This window comes from Pseudochaenichthys georgianus, chromosome 19 (assembly GCF_902827115.2).
Source record: "Pseudochaenichthys georgianus chromosome 19, fPseGeo1.2, whole genome shotgun sequence".
NCBI classification, from domain to species: domain Eukaryota; kingdom Metazoa; phylum Chordata; class Actinopteri; order Perciformes; family Channichthyidae; genus Pseudochaenichthys; species Pseudochaenichthys georgianus.
This window is the reverse complement of record NC_047521.1, coordinates 23,536,170-23,554,852: the sequence shown is the minus strand read 5'-3', so window position 1 is coordinate 23,554,852 and position 18,683 is coordinate 23,536,170. Positions and strand designations below refer to the sequence as shown.

Here is an 18,683-nt window from a genome sequence, read left to right as displayed (position 1 = left end):
ACATGTTGATGTAGAAGAGACATGGAGAAGAGGGGACACATGTTGATGTAGAAGAGACATGAAGAAGAGGGGACACATGTTGATGTAGAAGAGACATGGAGAAGAGGGGACACATGTTGATGTAGAAGAGACATGAAGAAGAGGGGACACATGTTGATGTAGAAGAGACATGAAGAAGAGGGGACACATGTTGATGTAGAAGAGACATGAAGAAGAGGGGACACATGTTGATGTAGAAGAGACATGAAGAAGAGGGGACACATGTTGATGTAGAAGAGACATGAAGAAGAGGGAACACATGTTGATGTAGAAGAGACATGAAGAAGAGGGGACACATGTTGATGTAGAAGAGACATGAAGAAGAGGGGACACATGTTGATGTAGAAGAGACATGGAGAAGAGGGGACACATGTTGATGTAGAAGAGACATGAAGAAGAGGGGACACATGTTGATGTAGAAGAGACATGAAGAAGAGGGGACACATGTTGATGTAGAAGAGACATGAAGAAGAGGGTACACATGTTGATGTAGAAGAGACATGAAGAAGAGGGGACACATGTTGATGTAGAAGAGACATGAAGAAGAGGGGACACATGTTGATGTAGAAGAGACATGAAGAAGAGGGGACACATGTTGATGTAGAAGAGACATGAAGAAGAGGGGATACATGTTGATGTAGAAGAGACATGAAGAAGAGGAGACACATGTTGATGTAGAAGAGACATGGAGAAGAGGGGACACATGTTGATGTAGAAGAGACATGAAGAAGAGGGGACACATGCTGATGTAGAAGAGACATGGAGAAGAGGGGACACATGTTGATGTAGAAGAGACATGGAGAAGAGGGGACACATGTTGATGTAGAAGAGACATGAAGAAGAGGGGACACATGCTGATGTAGAAGAGACATGAAGAAGAGGGGACACATGTTGATGTAGAAGAGACATGAAGAAGAGGGGACACATGTTGATGTAGAAGAGACATGAAGAAGAGGGTACACATGTTCATGTAGAAGAGACATGAAGAAGAGGGGACACATGTTGATGTAGAAGAGACATGAAGAAGAGGGGACACGTGTTGATGTAGAAGAGACATGAAGAAGAGGGGACACGTGTTGATGTAGAAGAGACATGAAGAAGAGGGGACACGTGTTGATGTAGAAGAGACATGAAGAAGAGGAGACACGTGTTGATGTAGAAGAGACATGAAGAAGAGGGGACACGTGTTGATGTAGAAGAGACATGAAGAAGAGGGGACACATGTTGATGTAGAAGAGACATGAAGAAGAGGGGACACATGTTGATGTAGAAGAGACATGAAGAAGAGGGGACACATGTTGATGTAGAAGAGACATGAAGAAGAGGGGACACATGTTGATGTAGAAGAGACATGAAGAAGAGGGGACACATGTTGATGTAGAAGAGACATGAAGAAGAGGGGATACATGTTGATGTAGAAGAGACATGAAGAAGAGGAGACACATGTTGATGTAGAAGAGACATGAAGAAGAGGGGACACATGTTGATGTAGAAGAGACATGAAGAAGAGGGGACACATGCTGATGTAGAAGAGACATGAAGAAGAGGGGACACATGTTGATGTAGAAGAGACATGGAGAAGAGGGGACACATGTTGATGTAGAAGAGACATGGAGAAGAGGGGACACATGTTGATGTAGAAGAGACATGAAAAAGAGGGGACACATGTTGATGTAGAAGAGACATGAAGAAGAGGGGACACATGTTGATGTAGAAGAGACATGAAGAAGAGGGGACACATGTTGATGTAGAAGAGACATGAAGAAGAGGGGACACATGTTGATGTAGAAGAGACATGAAGAAGAGGGGACACATGTTGATGTAGAAGAGACATGAAGAAGAGGGGACACATGTTGATGTAGAAGAGACATGAAGAAGAGGACTTTGCATAATAGGTGACCTTTAAAGTGTGAACACTGTCATGTGACTCTGTCCTCTAAAGGTGACGGGCAGTCTCCGCGTCCAGTTGATCCCTTCGCCAAAGAGCATGATTATATATTAGAGAGTTACACTGAATTATAAAGATGTGCATATTGTCTATTGTCTCCTTTTCGCAGGTTTTGACTACTACCTGGGCATTCCCTACAGTAATGACATGGGCTGTACTGACATACCTGGATATAATCTGCCACAGTGTCCTCCCTGTGAGTCTCCTGAACCTCACGTCACCAGGTGTGGCTCTGATCTCAATCACTTGCAAAACCGGTTACCACAACGATAGCGCCATGTACACACACATACCCATGTACCCATTAATCATGTTATTATGCTCCTATGTTTTGCATAGACTGAAGAGGAGTGCACGTGGAGGCTGTTACTCCAAAGTGGGCCTTCCTCTGATTGAAAACAGCAGCATTGTGCAGCAGCCACTGGACCTGTGGACGCTAACAGAGCGATACAAATCTGCTGCTACCAGGATTATACGCAGTGCAAGGTACAACACCGCTGCATCCTAGTGATTTTACATGCATATGTTTCAATTTCTTCATATGATATTACAAATCAGCATGTTAGGTGTAACTGTTAATTAGAAAATCAGAAGCCTGTGACCTTTAGTGCATCAGAGACATACAGCAGTAACTAAAGGAACTAAGAGTCAAATTAAATTGTATATTCTGTTTGGACAATCCAACGGACATCTAAGGTACGTAGGTCAACTTTAATGTATATGACTAGGTGTTGGCTATTCGGACCCACAATCCTTTGCACAACTGAGTAAAAGCAACTCAAGGTTATGACCATATAGTATACCCTCAAAAACAGAACATTCTTTGTAAGGGCGGCTGCAGAACATACCAAGAGCAAAAAGGAACATAGCCTCAGTGTGTCAAGTATGTATGAGACTGAAACTCAAATGTGGTTTTGGAGACGACACTGAGGAACTAAAATGAGTTTTTCAAAAAGGGAAGGAAACAGCGACCCAAGCACTCGGCAATAAATGACATACCATTGCCACATGTCTGTAATTGTCACCGTTTGGAGCAGTTTATCAGCATTATGGGATGATTACCTGAGGACACACTTGGACTTGGGTCCACTTGGGGAAATTAGATAGGAAGAGCAGATGAATCAGCTGCAGCTACTGAAACGTGTTAACACTTGTAATTTATCATTTTAATGTATTGCATTCCAGAGGCATGCACATTAACACATGATGGGAAATAATGAAGTGCAGAGAGTTTCATTAGACTTTGATCACCAATCTGTAGGTCTTTCATGTATTTTAATGAGTGAATATGTCACCTAAGAGCAATGATATGGTTCCTTTTTGTTTTATTTTAGAAGATATTAACATTTGATGTACATTTATTTTCATCAAAATGAAGTAAAGCAGAAAGCTTGGGAAATGAAGGACAGTCATCCCTGCTGTTTGCAGCTGTGTGTGTGAGAGTCAGAGATCTCTGCATGCTTGGGAGCAGGGTCGTGTGAATCAGTGCAGCGGTTATCAGTCATGTGACCTCGCGGTGAACTGGCTTTCATTTAGTGAACGTACAGAAACCCACCGTCCTGCAAAGCCAAAGGAAATTGCACCATGGACATGTTCAAGTTTGCATAACAGTGCACTTTGAACAGGATTAAATCCACAAAATAAACCAAAGCTCTTTTTTTTTTACCAGTGTTTAACTTTGAATCCATCAGAACACACAAAGTAGTTCCACCAAATTGAAAATGTTGTGTTCAAAATGTCAGTATTGTTTGTTTGATTAGCAAACGTGTAGGATATCACTATTGCAATAAGGCTTCTAGAAAACGCCCCAACGCATGTGCTTGGTCGCGTTCCAGCTCTGACTGCAACAGCAATATTAAAAAGAAACTAATGCAACACATATTACAAATGTATTTATTTTGAGGTTTAAAGGAAAAGCATACAGTAGGTGTACCACTAACATCGTCGTTTCTCAAGTATAAATGTGACAAAGCAATTGGTATTATGAGTTTCACCCATGCTAATTTGCTAAAGTCAAAATGTTTGAAAGAAATCTGCACTGTCGGGACAGAAGTGGCGTTTTAAACCAGTGTGTGATACTTTGTCATCTGTATGAGTTGTTTGACACCACCACTTTATTGTCTCTGCAGGGAGCGAGGGCAGCCCTACCTCCTCTACCTAGCGTTGGCTCACATGCACGTCCCCCTCGCCCCCCCTCTCCACTCAGATGAGGGCAGAGTGTACGCTGCCAGCCTGCAGGAGATGGACCGCCTGGTGGGGGCGGTGAAGAGCGCCTCCGACCACACGGACGGAGACAACACACTCATCTGGTTCACTGGTAAATATACTGGATAGACTGAAGTGTTATTTAGGGCTGCACGATTTGGGGAAATAATCGAATTGCGATTTTTCGGACAGATATTGCGATTCGATTCGCGATATTTGTTTTTAAGCGACCCAACGGAAGTTTATTGTAAAATGCGGCCATATCTCCGGCTAGGAAGGTCACATCAACGTGCTCCCATCTCTAGCACCCCCGCAGCCCGAGCTACGAGTGAAAGAACTAAACTTACATGAAACTTCCGTTGGGTTGCTTTAAAGTCAAGCTTCAGTTTCAGATTCACCCTGTAATAGAAACATGTGATGGAGCATTACTAACCTGACTCAGAAACCATCTAGGAAAGCTCCATTGGAAGCCATTTGGAAAGGGCAGGCACTTTCAAATATACTTGGCAGGTGGTTGGATCAATCTGTCTATCACCTTCTATCATGGGCCACTTCTGATTGGTTAACAATGGCTGGTACATGTGGAGCACAGCACTTCTGATTGGTGTGGATGACTGATACACAAGAAGTCAAACAAATCACAGGCTTTGCGATTTGATAATTGCATCATTTAAAATCGCGATTTCGATTTCAAATCGATTAATCGTTCAGCCCTAGTGTTATTCTCGAAAAGCCATGAAGAGGTTCATCTTTGTGCTTTTTTCCCAGGTGACAACGGTCCATGGGAACAGAAGTGCCAGTATGCAGGAAGTGTTGGACCCTTTATGGGAAAATGGCAGACCAGCAGAGGTATTACATATGCTTTATGAGGAGGGATCCATGTGTTCAATACTACATGTAACAGGTTTGTGTTTCATTCCTAAAGTCCTCTTCTGCCTGTGTTAGGTGGAGGCTCGGCTAAGCGGACCACCTGGGAGGGGGGTCACAGAGTGCCGACTGTGGCCTATTGGCCCGGAAGGATCCCTGCAAACACCAGCAGCTCCGCCCTGCTCAGGTACTCCCATTTTACAAATAAGCAGAGACTTGAAATCCTTCAAGTAGTTCAACATATCTTATGTACACCCTATGTGTACATAAAGACCCAGGTGTGATGGGCGGCCCAACCCTGATTGTACTGGGTCAAAAGGCAGGGGATGGTAATGTCATTCCTACACTTTGGACCAGAGAAAAAAGCCAATAGCTGCTGCATGTTTGGCTTTTATTCAAATATGAATTCGTTTTTGGTGTGCTTGTCTCAGGGGGGGGACAGAGATTGTGAAATTATTTGAAATTAGTAAAAATAACCTTCTCTCGTATATTCTGATGCAGGGAGTGGGTCTGTCTTTCAGGTTAGCATGTAAACATGTCACTGAAGACTAAGAGGCACACAATACAAAAGTAAACCTGATAATTAGCAGAATAGGGCCTTTTGAACAGTCCTCTTTACGTCCTGCTGCAGCGGTATGGACGTCTTCCCCACCCTTCTGTCCCTCGCAGGAGTCACTCCCCCCTCAGACCGACGTTACGACGGCATCGACGCCACAGATGTCCTGCTGCACGGGGAACAGACCGGTCATGAGGTACTTAACAGCTTTCGTTATACGTTTTTGTTTTATATACATCATTTCCCTGTGTATTGTGAGTGTTAGTCTTGCATTATGTTCTCATTGCATCCTTCTCTTCTGCCTTGTAGTTTCTCTTCCACCCTAACAGTGGAGGAGCGAGGGAGTTTGGTGACCTGCAGACCGTTCGATCAGGGAAGCACAAAGCTTTCTACATCACAGGTACGGGTCACACACAGGTCACATGTGTCTACAAAGCAAAAGCAGTTGTATAACATTGCAGTTATTGTTATTGTATGTGTCTCTGCAGTGGTGCTTGCTTTGCTCTGCCATGGTGGATGCTTTGTCAACATGGTGGTATCAGTGTATTGGCCTGCCTGTATTTGTATGAGTATAACAACCTGTCCTTCACTGCAAACATCGCTGCTGCAACCCGCTGCTGCAGATACACGCTTTACAACATCAGGAGGATGCGTCCCCAGCTGACCCAGAAAGCCACGCAGGTTCTGGTCCAGGCTCTCGTCAGCTCACGCCTAGACTACTGCAACTCCCTCCTGGCTGGTCTACCTGCATGTGCCATCCGACCTCTGCAGCTCATCCAGAATGCAGCGGCTCGTCTGGTCTTCAACCTTCCTAAATTCTCCCACACCACGCCGCTCCTCCGCTCCCTCCACTGGCTTCCGGTAACTGCTAGAATCCACTTCAAGACACTGGTACTTGCGTACCATGCTGCGAATGGATCTGGCCCTTCCTACATCCAGGACATGGTTAAACCGTACACCCCAGCACGTGCACTCCGCTCTGCATCAGCCAAACGACTCGCTGCACCCTCGCTGCGAAGGGGACCCAAGTTCCCATCAGCAAAAACACGCGGGTTTGCTATCCTGGCTCCAAGATGGTGGAATGAGCTCCCATTGAAATCAGGACAGCAGAAAGCTTACACACTTTCCGGCGCAGACTGAAAACTCATCTCTTTTCGACTCCACTTCGAGGATAGAACTATTAACAAAGCACTTATATACTAATAAAGGGCTGGCTTATCTAAAGCCAGTTGAGTAGCACTTGAAATGTTTTTGCTCTATGATTTTGTTTTCTTCAAGTTTGTATTTTGTTGGTCGAACGCACTTATTGTACGTCGCTTTGGATAAAAGCGTCAGCTAAATGCAATGCAATGTATAAATCAAAACACTTTTTATGAGCAGATGAATTCTCATATCAGCATCATGCTCCATCAACTCAAAACAAGTGCTAATTTGAGGTGCTTCACTTGAGTCCTTTTCTTTTTATGCAGCCTTTGACTTACCTTTGTCTCTTTGATTTTGTGACATTTTAGGTGAACTAAAATAAAAGATAATTAAATACAAATTAAAGTTAAAATAAAATGTCCAATAAAAGATAATATCAAATAAAAAACAAGTATATAAATATAAGAATTTTAAGTAAAATGCCCAATAAAAGGTCAAATTAAAAATTAAAATCCAATAAAATATATTATTAAATAAAATAACAAAACCAATATATATATATCAACATATCAAGCTAAAGTTAAATGTCTTCCTTAAGAAAAGATAAACTAAAATGTTCAGTATAAAATAAAACAAATAAAAGAGATATAAACTAGTTACATGTAAAGGCTCTGAATGCTTCCTCCCCCAGTAGTAATAAGAAACCCACTCATCTTGCTTGTTGCAGGTGCAGCTGAGGCGTGTGGGGGGGCCACAGGACGAGAGCAGCTCCACGACCCGCCCCTGATATTTGATCTTGAGGTCGACGAGTCTGAGGAAACGCCTCTGGATACAGAAACACTGGAGTACCAGGCGGTGGCGCAGAGGATGGCCCGCAGGAGGGAGGAGCTTCTGTGGGACATCGCCAACGACAAGTCAGTGTCCGCAGCCGACTACAGCACCGACGCATCAGCAGCACCCTGCTGTGACCCTGAACACACCGTCTGCCGCTGTGACCCTGAACACACCGTCTGCCGCTGTGACCCTGAACACACCGTCTGCCACACACTCAGCTGAGGGGGGAGAGTTTTATCTGACACAGGATTTAAATCTTAAAGAGGCCCTCGTTAGCTTTTTGGGGGTTTTCCCTTTCCTGTAGTGTGTTATATAGGTTTGTGTGCATGTTAACGGTCTGCAAAGTCTGAAATAAGTCCATCGAGAGGCAGTTTCTCTCCCACACACTTCCCCCCCGCCTGAAAACGCCTCCATTGGACTCATTTCTTTATTTCCAGGACATGCTGACGTCACTATGTAACACTGTGCTTCTATTGGCTAGTGCTCTAACACATCGTACATGATAGGCTAAGGGGCGGGACATCTCAAAGCAGTTGACTAATCAAAACAGAGCCAGCCAGCGAAGCAATCAGAGCAAACTGGGCTCTGGTTTCAGACAGAGGGTGAAAAGAGGTGCTGCAGCACAGGCAGGATGAGAAAGTAGAGACACAGTAGAGACACTAAATACAAATATGAACCTGCCTTTTAGCCTTCGCAGACCATGAGCACAAAAACCTATATCACAACAGGAAAGGGGAAACTCAAAAAAGCATAATAGTTGAGTTTGGGGAAACCACTCACCACACAATAGGCTTAAAGAGAAGCACACAGACGATGTGATCAGCTGTTTGTTTGCAGAAGTGGTTTTTTGGGAGGTTCGACATGTTCAAACAAGCAGAGCAAAGATACAGGCCATTTCTCAATGTCGAGTAAACCTAAGTATAGATCAAGTATACTACGTCATCGAGTGGCGCCGAAGGACTGTTTAAATGCATGTTAAATGCCCAGCATTCGGCGCCACTCGCTGACGTGATATACTTGAAAGAGTGGCTGTGCAGCAGGTGTACTCGACATTGAGAAACGGCCAGTTTATCATGCGGTCAATAACTTGGGAAAAACAAGACTAATCAAACAGTAAAGACAAACCAGCAATGTGTAAATAATTTCGTTTCAGTGTAATGCGTTAATTAAACTTTGCTTTATTTGTGAGATTTTATACAAGATTTAAACACCAGCTACACAAATGATGATATTTAAAAAAATAAAAGAACAAAACAAAATGCAGAGGTTGAACCTTTTCTCCGCTTTAATGATTCTCTCTTTCTCCTCAAACAGACAGGTGTCCTAACAGCGCCACCTTTTGGCAAATCAATTGGTGTTACTTATTACAACAGAACTATATATAAATGTTATATATACATTATACACAGTAAAAATCCTCAATAGATATTCACGCATGGTACGTCTATGCGTGGATGTAATACATTTAGCAAAAGAATATTTCATAAATCAAAGTAAAAATGACTAACTTAATGTAGTCAGCATAATGTAGTAAATAAAAAAAGGTCTTCAGGATATCGCTGAAATTCAAGGACCTGTAACGCCACCATCAGGCGGCTGCTCCACATTTATTATCAGGTGTTTATTCTCATCTATCGCTACCATAATTAGCATGACAGCTGCATCTGCCATTCATATAACACTTCTTGCATGTATCATGTGACACCTCGAATGCCCGTTGATAAACTCCCAGATTCCTCATTAACAAAAATGCCCTTAAGGTTGATTCTCAGAGGCTTTTTTAAAGGATGAATAAGTGACAGAAAACAAGAGAGTTGACACATTTTATATTATATTTGTATGACTGCGCTTGGTTTGTTTAGAAGCTGTTAAAAAGTTATCTTTTCACTGACGTTTTTTAAGAGCTTTTTAGAGAATCAGCTTCAAGGATCTCTGCTACCTTCAGTCTGCTCATTAACACATCAACAAATAAAATGTTCATCTGATTGCTAACATGGTATTATTTATTGACAATGACGTCAGTGTTTTTAGGTTTCGGAATATTAAACCAAAAAGCTGTTAATGGAATAATACGGGAGTTCAAAGCGGAGCAGTCTTTGAACTCGTCTCACATGTTGTAAATGTGTTTTAATGAGAGGCGGAGCTTCTACACTTTGTATACTCTATACTCCTTACAAAACATGAAAGAGGAACAGAGTACAGAAACACCAGGAAGTAACATGAGGTGACCCTAGGCCAGCAGGGGTACATGTGAGAGGGAGGGGGGTGCCACAATGTCTCCACACAGGAATATTTCTCCCCTGCGTGAAACTGAAGTCTGATTGTTATGTTGCACGAGGGTTTGGTCAGTTACTCTGGTTTCCGACTGGAGGGAACTCGTTCTCGTCGTCCAAGCAGACGGGGCTCTCGGCGAACTCGTGCTCCGGGATAACGTCACCTGTCTGGGCTCCACCTTCCTCAGAGTAACCTGGGGAGAGAGGGAAGAGGAGGATTTTCTAGGCCCTTTTTCATCAACTGTGTCGTGTTTTTGAAAGAATTGCATCTCCTGCTGTCAGAGCTGGGAGGTTAGGTTCTATTATCGACTGTATAGGTGCTATCGGTGATTCAGAGTTGATTATTATATTGAGTGTGAATATGGACAATTTTTAACATTGTCTTCTTCCTCCAACCTTAATTTATAATCCAAACCCAATAGATAATTGGTTATTATTTATACTAGGGAAAAACCTGGATCATGATTTTTGTGTAGCAAAATGCAGAAATCACAGGGTATGTGCAGGAATCCTGAAGTCAGATGTAAAACCTTTTAAGACCTTCTTTAAGACCCTTTCCAAACATTTTAAGACCTCATCGCCACTTGGAGTTCTAACCGGTTACCTTGGCGACACACTTCACCTCACATTGACTATATACAGTATTGATTGTCCTTCCTCCTGATCTTCCAACCATTTGGACGCAGACTTGCATTTCCCCATAACGATGTTGTTTAGCAACCGGCGTAAACAGACCTTCGCGCTATCGAGCAGTGAGTGTGCGACGTCCTGTTCAGATGACGTCACATCCAACAGGATGCCATCAATAAACTACACAGAATCACACTACACACCTACGCCATGACTACATTCAGGCAGACTGTAGAACACAACCTCTCTGGACAATTCATATACTTATTGAAAACAAGCTACACAATGTAATACCTTGGAAAATGCCCTTTAATACTTTTTAATAGCCTTCATTTTCGCTAAATTGATTTATCAACTTGTAATACTTTTCAAGACCCCGCGGACCCCCTGAATCAGCTAGGCTAAAAAATAGCAAAAACACTAAAATAATAGAAGTATACTGAACCTGAATAAAATGTTATTTACATAACATCTGCCTGATTTAGGAGAAGTGAGAAGTTATTGAAGACTAAGAGTGAAATGAGATACAAGCTCATTTTAAGAAAACCTCTTGTCGAAATAACCCTAGATCACTTTTAGGATTTAATAACTTTAGCAAAACAGCTTTATGTTTAAAACAGGTTGTCAGGAGTTGTCAAACAAGTCGAAGTTAAACACACAGCATATAAGAGATAGAATAATGTGAATCACTCACAGTATGGTATATAGGGAGTAACACCGTTTTGAGTTTATGATAAGTATACTGTACCCATGAGAGTGGTGGAGGAGGGCGGGGTTGAAGGGAGAGCCACAGTGGCAGCGTATGATTGGCTGGTTGGTGGTGGACAACCGTCCTCTGGATCCTCCTCTTCCTTCTCCTCTACCTGCTCCTCACCGGACTCAAACAGCCTGCAGCAGCAGAGCACACAGAGACTTTGAAACACACAACTCCCTTCGACACAAGCACAAATTAATGCCACATTTTAAAGCTGAAATAATGAAATTAGTTAGCATTTGAGCTCTTTTTCCCCCTTGTTTCAATTCAATCGTTTTTTGAATGGGTTTCTGGTTAGACCCTTAGAGAAATGTTTAAGTTTAAGAGAAATTGTATTGTTCTACTACATTAAATATATCAGTGAACACCCCACGGTTGGATTTCTGAAGCCTCTATGTGCCTAACATGTTGGCTGCTAACAAATGGCTAAATTATTCTAGTAAACATCATCATGCCTAACATTAGCCGCCTTTAGCTTAGCGGTGCTGACGTGCAGTCATGTGACCTTGATGTTTTTCCTTTATAGCCTAATGTTAGCTTTTTACTTCTGGCAATAAAAGTGGCGTTAATATGTGGAGATTTCTTTGCTGAACAAAACATTTGAGTATCATAAATATGTTTGTTACAGATCTTATTTCCTGCAATATTACTGCTTTGTTGAGGGAGCCTTTGCGATGCTAACTTCTAGGTCTATCTACAAAAATCCAACATCCGTGCACAACTCAATATTTGTTACCTCCAGACATCTACACACACCTGTGTTTTTGGACCAGAACACACTCTCCTCCATCCTGTGGATCCACATTATAGATGTAGAGACACCCGTCTGAGGACGCCACCAGCAGGCGGGGGAGCTTCTGAATCCTGACAAACAAAACAAGCACAAGATGTTAAAGACTTATAAATACATCTGTTAAAAAAATCATCCCTCTCCGGTCGGACTTTGGACTCACGTAGCCAGGGCGCAGATGTTCTTCAGGCCGAACATGTTGAGGCGCACCGTGGCGAAGGCTCGGTCCTGATGCATCATGTCGGACACCTGGGAGGGCAGGTAGGTGCTGGCTGCCGAGAACATTTTACCCATGTAGGTTGACCATGTGGGGGACTCCTCATCTTGACTGGCAGGAAACGACATGGGTCATGGTTGAAGAGAGAATTGGAGGATAAAACCCTCTTTGTTTTGTCACACATGCACACAGTACAGCGCACACAGCGAAATGTGACCTCTGCATTTAACCCATCCTCGCACTGGGAGCACAGCAGAGGGTCATTTCATGCATTGCCCCTCTGTGAACCATGCAAGGGTCAGAGAAGGACAATGTATGGGAAGCAGACTCCTTATACAGAGAGATACATGGGTAAATGCTTTGAAAAAAGGAAATACATTATGTTTACGAGGGATACATTTAACCAGGGATCCAAAATAATACATTTTAATTTGGTTTTTAATGAAAGTACCAGAAACACTAACATTGTAACGTAGCTTAGTCAGGTAATTAGTATATAGAAAACAAGCAGAAACACAACTGTGTGTATGTGTGTGTGTGTGTGTGTGTGTGTGTGTGTGTGTGTGTGTGTGTGTGTGTGTGTGCGTGCGTGCGTGCGTGCGTGCGTGCGTGCGTGCGTGCGTGTGTGTGTGTGTGTGTGTGTGTGTGTGTGTGTGTGTGTGTGTGTGTGTGTGTACCTGGGGCTGTGCTGCTCCAGTTTAAATATATGGACGGTCTCAGTGTTACTGGAGGCGCACAGGAACTGGGCGTCTGCGCTGAAGGATAGTGAGCTGATGCTAACATATCTGAGACAGAAAACAACAAAACAGTTAGGAATAAATGCACATTTTAGATTTGAAAATAAATGCACAGACTGTGTGTGCGTAAGCCCATAACGACCATATTCAGCCCGTATGTAGACTTTTGTCCATGTTGTTAAGATTAAAACATGATCATCAAGTTGCAGGAGACAACCATACAGTTATCACTTTACATTACTTAGCATTAATGATACCAAAGATAATACTATACAGTATGATGGTAAACAAAAAACGAAACGTAGTATGCAAAGTATGCAGTTTGCACGAAGTGAAGATTTAAAAATGAAAGTTGAACTGATGAGTGGTAGGAGGCCGTTTAGACTGCAGTACTTCCTGTCACAAGCCCTTTGTTTAATCCCTGGCACACAGCATGAACCATCTCGTCCCTAATTTGCTTATTAAGATTTGATGGTACGATATGAAAATATAAATGCTAACCTTTTCATCCCTCGGCGAAATTCAAACAGTCTCTGTCCCTCAGGAACGCTGAAGACTCTGATAACGGTGCCCTGTGGAGGAGAGCGTGGTCAGAAAAGAGGATTGTGGGTAATAAGACTGAGCGTTAGAGAAATAATGCTCACCTTTTCTGAAGCGCTGGCCAGTTTGCTGCCGGAGGAATTGAAGGCGAGGGCCGCCAGGGGACTGTCGTGGGCTTGGATCAGGGTCAAAGTGCTCTAAAGGGGTACATGTGTGGTTTTTTTAATACATTTTTTCTTTTTTTACATTTTGTTTACAACATAACAGGATGGGCGTTAGCATATCAATTATATTTTAAAAACAAACACATAAAACGACTTTAACAAGGGAATAAACAAAAAAAAGGAAATACAAAAGAAAAAGAATTCATACAAATAATAAACATTAAAGGTGGGGTAGGTAAGTTTGAGAAACCGGCTCGCGATCGCTAGAATTTGAAAATACACAACCGGAGAAAATCTGCCACTTCCTTATAGAGCCCCTCCTCCAACACACACGAACGCGCACATGACCAATGAGGGCACGAGATAAGTGTGTGCCCCGATGGAAGGCTGACAGGCAGGTAGGCCAAAAGTACAACCAATCCATTTAGCCGGCCCGGCTAAACGGATTGGTTGTACTTTTTAGTATTACGGCTTCTACAGATGAAATTTTTTTATGGATTTGTTGTCAAAGCACTTCAGATATTCAATGCTATCGGGATGTTAAGAGCATTCCATGGAATATAACAAAAAGTGTATCTCGAGCCGGTTTCTCAAACGTACCTACCCCACCTTTAAGTGGCAAAATATACTATATATAAAAAAATGTTGTACATACTTTGAATTGAATTGAGATTTCGAGTTTATATGTTTAAATGAATCAGAACCAACACTTCACTGATGTCCACACTTATCAAAATAAGTTGAATCAGCTGCATTTTCTACTTTGTTGCTTTGTTTAATATCAATGTGTCCTCACCAGGTTGTTGGCATCGTACACGGTGATCTCTCCGATGGTGGCGCTGCCGGGGTACGCCAGGTAGGAGTTACTGTGGTTAACAGAGAGAGCGCAGAGACCTGCAGGGGAGAACAGAGGGGGATTTAGGCCTTTTACCCTCCAATGTTGTCCTTGTCGTTACTCTTTAACATACATATTTGATCAATAATTGCCCTTCCCTTTACCATATCTAAAAATGTAAATGAAATGTAGGTCAGAGTCTAAGAAAAAGTCTTATTTTGACAATATATGTCTGTACAACAGCATGAGTGTACCTGTGAGGTTGGTGGGGGTGTTCAGCAGGGTCTTGAGTAGCTTCATGTCTTTGATATTGTGGATGTAAACCGACTCCTCCAGGCACACCACCAGCCTCTGAGATAATGGACACAAACAAATAGATCTCCAAATATAACGTGTATTGAAAGGACAAACAACAATCAACAGCTTTTGAGGATTACAGGTCCAGAATCATCCATTTCCTGTCCTCACCTGTCTGTTGAGCCTGACGGAGAGGATGTCGTTGGAGTAGCTGTAGTTACAGATCTCTGTGCCCTTCTTGAAGTGGTAGACGTTCATCCGGCGGGGCATGGACAGACTGACCACCACCACCAGGCTGCTGGAGAACAGCCGCTCCACGATGTACACGTCTGGACACTCTACTGGGAGAGGGACGAGAGGGAGACCTTGGACATGGATTGCATATCACATCTCTGGTCAGTGAAGGCAAATACACAATCTTATGTCGTCAATTCCTATATAACTTCCTCCATGTTCTTTACAAATGACTGTGGATCTACTTCTCTCATGCTTCGCTACCAACAAAAGGGACACTTCAGCCTTAAAATACATACAGAATACAAATGTCTCATCAAACCCTGTAGGGATAAGTATTGATTGTGTTGGTGTGAGTTGCACAGTGCTAGAGACATAGGCAATCAAAATGTCTGCCTTCTCTTCAACATAATGGAACTAGATGGCACTCGGCTTTTAGTGTCTTAAAGCAGCAAAAATAATAAAAAAAACGAAACAGCAATGTCTCTTTCTAGAAATCATGACCTGATTACTCAAGATTAAACACAGACTTGGTTGTGAGCATGTAGGAACTACTTTATTTCACATCCGCCTACTGTATCACTGCCCAGACGGAAGTGTTAATCTATTCAGGAACAAGAGGGTTACAACAAAAACCAACTAGCAACAAAACAAGCTAGTTTTATAAATGGTATCCATGTTAATTGTACGGTGAACTGTCCCTTTAAGAGAAACTGTCAGCCCCCAGACAATGACAGCATTATTGTGCTTGAACTTCCTCAAAGATGACACCAAACGTTTTCTCTGTTGTTGCTTTAAAGAGTGGCACATTGAGTGTCCCTGTGTTTGCCCTCTGCATGCAGAACAGCAAACATGATGGGGCATGCCATGTTGTATGATCAAGGTGAACCTGACCACAGCTCAGATAGTTCTGTGTGGACTGCCATTACTCATCAGTGTGACACTTTAGGGAGGGGAGCCTGAATAATAACTGTTGTGAATATGTCACACATGTTCCAAGTCACTAGAGGTTCACAGAGGACACATCTTTAACTAAAAGGCATCACTTAAAAAAATCCCTAGTTTACTTTCATAAAGATAATTGGGTTTTGTGTGACAAGTTTTCTAAAATGTTATGTTTAAATATGCAAAACAGACATTATTTAATGCACACTTTTGGGTAATTTGTGAGACACAAATAGACGAGACTTTCAAAAATGTGAAAAGATTCCCAAATTGGGATCAATAAAGTACATGTTATCTTTCTTCCCATAACTCTGAAAGGAAACATATTATAGAAGCACAATAGACCAAACTCTCGACAATAGCATTAAAGCACAATGTCCATCTTACCTCCTTCATGGATGCAGTCCAGTTTGTCCACAGCGGTGACGGAGAACAGCCGGTAGCCGGTCTTTGTGCCCACTGACAGAGAACTACAAGAAGAAGGAAAGAAAACAAAGACCATATTACCACCAGCCACATCCACTATTGTTAAAGGTTAAAAAATACATTAAAATACTGTAGGTAAATTATAGTCCTCAATTAAACTTGTCACATGAAATCGGGTTATTTTTGCAGTAACACACACAGTTACAACATTTGATGTAGACATTTTGATACATAAAGTCTACCCTTGTCGGAGTAAAATAATCCTAGAAGACCTTTTGTACTTGTTTGGTATTACTAGAAAAGATTAGGGAATGGATTTGGTCAGAAAGAAGGAAGGAATAGGATTAACCATGCATAAACACACACACACACACACACACACACACACACACACACACACACACACACACACACACACACACACACACACACACACACACACACACACACACACACACACACACACACACACACACACACACACACACACACACACACACACACACACACACACACACACACACACACACACACACACACACACACACACAAAGTGTAGAACTGCATATCTCATAACGGTCAGTTTGTCCCATGATTTTCTATCCCACTATCTTATCTTGTTTAGAGAGCACAGCCATTAACACAGCAGCTTCCATTGAAATTAGTTAACCCCCCCTCTAAAGGAAGCTTACCTTATCTTATCATGGCTGAAGTTGAAAAGAACATGATGACAAGGAGATATACACGCCAGGTTGACTGTTTGGCCATCTGGTTAGTTGTACAATCATCGCCACAGCAGATGTTGTTTTAAGCTGACACACCTGTGTTCGGCTGGATCTGTTATCCTAGTTAATAGAGCCTGACAGTGAGCCTCTGCAATGCAGGTGTGAGTGATCAAAAATATTAAAAAAATACATGACACAGGAACATCTGATTTCCAGCTACTTCCTATAGCATCGCTGAGAAAACTAGTTTATTAATTCCTGCATTTTACTTTCACCTTAACATCTTTTGTATTTTGTTATTGCACTATTTTACTACATCTGCGCTACGATACAACTAATGTGTAATTCTTTTACATGTCTTAATTTTACTGTTGCATTGTTGAAGGAGCCGGGGACATAATATTTGTATTGCCAACAATTACCTTGTGGCTGTTATACATATGACAATAACGCCTTTGAATATTTTAACCACTTTCTAAGAATGTAATATGGTATGTTAACTGGTGTCATAAATCAAGGAGGTAAGCAAAGACAAGACAATATACAATAGAAAATATGCATATTTACATTAAGCTGTGTCTTATTGCACAATAGTTTGGTTACTAAGTGTCTAAATGTGCAGCAAGCTTTGTAGATTAACACATTTGCCCATTTCAGTCTAGCTGCTAAGGACTAATATACGTTTAAATGAAAAACACAGAAGCCTGTAGTTACATTTGAGCCCCTCACACACAGCTGCTTGCTTTCTAGGTGACAGGAAATAAACCAGACCCTGTGAATGACACATACATACATATGTAACAGTCAGGTTTGATTGAGACATAATATAACATGTCTATTTTCACTCAATGGTGTTAAGCTGTGTCTTATTGCACAATAGTTTGGTTACTAAGTGTCTAAATGTGCACTTCAGTTTAGCTGCTAAGGACTAATCTACAAGTTTAAATAAAAAACACAGCATAGATACATTTGAGCCCCACACACACAGCTGCATACGTTCTAGGTGACAAGAAATAAACCAGACCATGTAAATGAGACTGTAAATAATTATGCATGGTGCATGGAGGAGATTGAGTTCATGCTGGGCCCGCAGGTCGCTTACGTGGTGTCCTGGTTGAAGGAGGCACAGATGAAGGCTCGCTGCTCCTCCAAGCCGTCCGGAGCGTCCTGGGACTCCTGGGGCTCCATGGCAGCCGCCGGATCGCTTCTCCTCTCACTGGCCGAGGTCGGAGGCCTTGGGCTCGGGTCGATCCCCGCCGGAACCCGCTTCCCCTCCTCAGCCCCCCGACTCCAAACGCCACGATCACACTCTTCGGGGGGGAGGAATGTGCGGGCTGTTTGTCTCAAATAACCCGCATCATACACCGAGTGAACTGTCTAAAGAGGATAAAAGATAGACAATAACACCTCATCAGTAACCGCTTTCACTTGAGTCAGTCGAGACTGTTGTTATAATGTTATTAACTTACATTATTCACACAGCAAAACAAAAACAGCTGATGGGAGGATGCGTCACTCTAACGC

The 18,683-nt window shown here is 42.4% G+C and overlaps 2 protein-coding genes across 5 annotated transcripts in view; one reads left to right on the top strand and one right to left on the bottom strand.

The window, feature by feature from the left end:
* arsg (arylsulfatase G) overlaps window positions 1-8,855 on the top strand; it is a 27,084-nt gene extending 18,229 nt beyond the window's left edge. Inside the window, exons 5-12 of the mRNA XM_034107870.2 lie at window positions 2,097-2,211; window positions 2,327-2,473; window positions 4,117-4,304; window positions 4,961-5,041; window positions 5,138-5,246; window positions 5,691-5,811; window positions 5,925-6,015; window positions 7,486-8,855. Coding sequence (XP_033963761.1) covers window positions 2,097-2,211; window positions 2,327-2,473; window positions 4,117-4,304; window positions 4,961-5,041; window positions 5,138-5,246; window positions 5,691-5,811; window positions 5,925-6,015; window positions 7,486-7,814 — 1,181 coding nt within the window. The 3' untranslated portion in view covers window positions 7,815-8,855. The remainder of the gene's footprint in view (window positions 1-2,096; window positions 2,212-2,326; window positions 2,474-4,116; window positions 4,305-4,960; window positions 5,042-5,137; window positions 5,247-5,690; window positions 5,812-5,924; window positions 6,016-7,485) is intronic.
* On the bottom strand, window positions 8,755-18,683 carry LOC117464773 (WD repeat domain phosphoinositide-interacting protein 1-like). 4 transcript variants are annotated; one of them, XM_034107435.2, is made up of 13 exons: window positions 18,629-18,683; window positions 18,262-18,536; window positions 16,396-16,478; window positions 15,001-15,194; window positions 14,787-14,883; window positions 14,494-14,591; window positions 13,638-13,730; window positions 13,495-13,565; window positions 12,934-13,041; window positions 12,203-12,367; window positions 12,006-12,113; window positions 11,244-11,383; window positions 8,755-10,059 (listed from the first exon to the last, which is right to left on the bottom strand). In XM_034107435.2, exons 2-13 carry the CDS (start codon window positions 18,345-18,347, stop codon window positions 9,938-9,940), a joined length of 1,365 nt encoding a protein of 454 aa, XP_033963326.1. In that variant the 5' UTR covers window positions 18,348-18,536; window positions 18,629-18,683; the 3' UTR covers window positions 8,755-9,937. The 4 variants fall into 4 exon arrangements, with proteins under 4 accessions (XP_033963326.1, XP_071062918.1, XP_033963327.1 ...); XM_071206817.1 differs by lacking the exon at window positions 18,629-18,683 and having other exon boundaries at window positions 18,262-18,622; XM_034107436.2 differs by lacking the exon at window positions 18,629-18,683 and having other exon boundaries at window positions 15,001-15,170; window positions 18,262-18,622.

Bases quoted from the DNA above. Each gene is read 5' to 3' on its own strand.
- LOC117464773 (XM_034107435.2), bottom strand. From the start codon at position 18,347: ATGGAGCCCCAGGAGTCCCAGGACGCTCCGGACGGCTTGGAGGAGCAG. The intron at 16,479-18,261 runs GTAAGCGACCTG...TTCTTCTTGTAG, and splicing joins TCCTTCAACCAGGACACCAC to TTCTCTGTCAGTGGGCACAA. The intron at 13,042-13,494 runs GTTAGCATTTAT...TTTCTGTCTCAG, and splicing joins TTTCGCCGAGGGATGAAAAG to ATATGTTAGCATCAGCTCAC.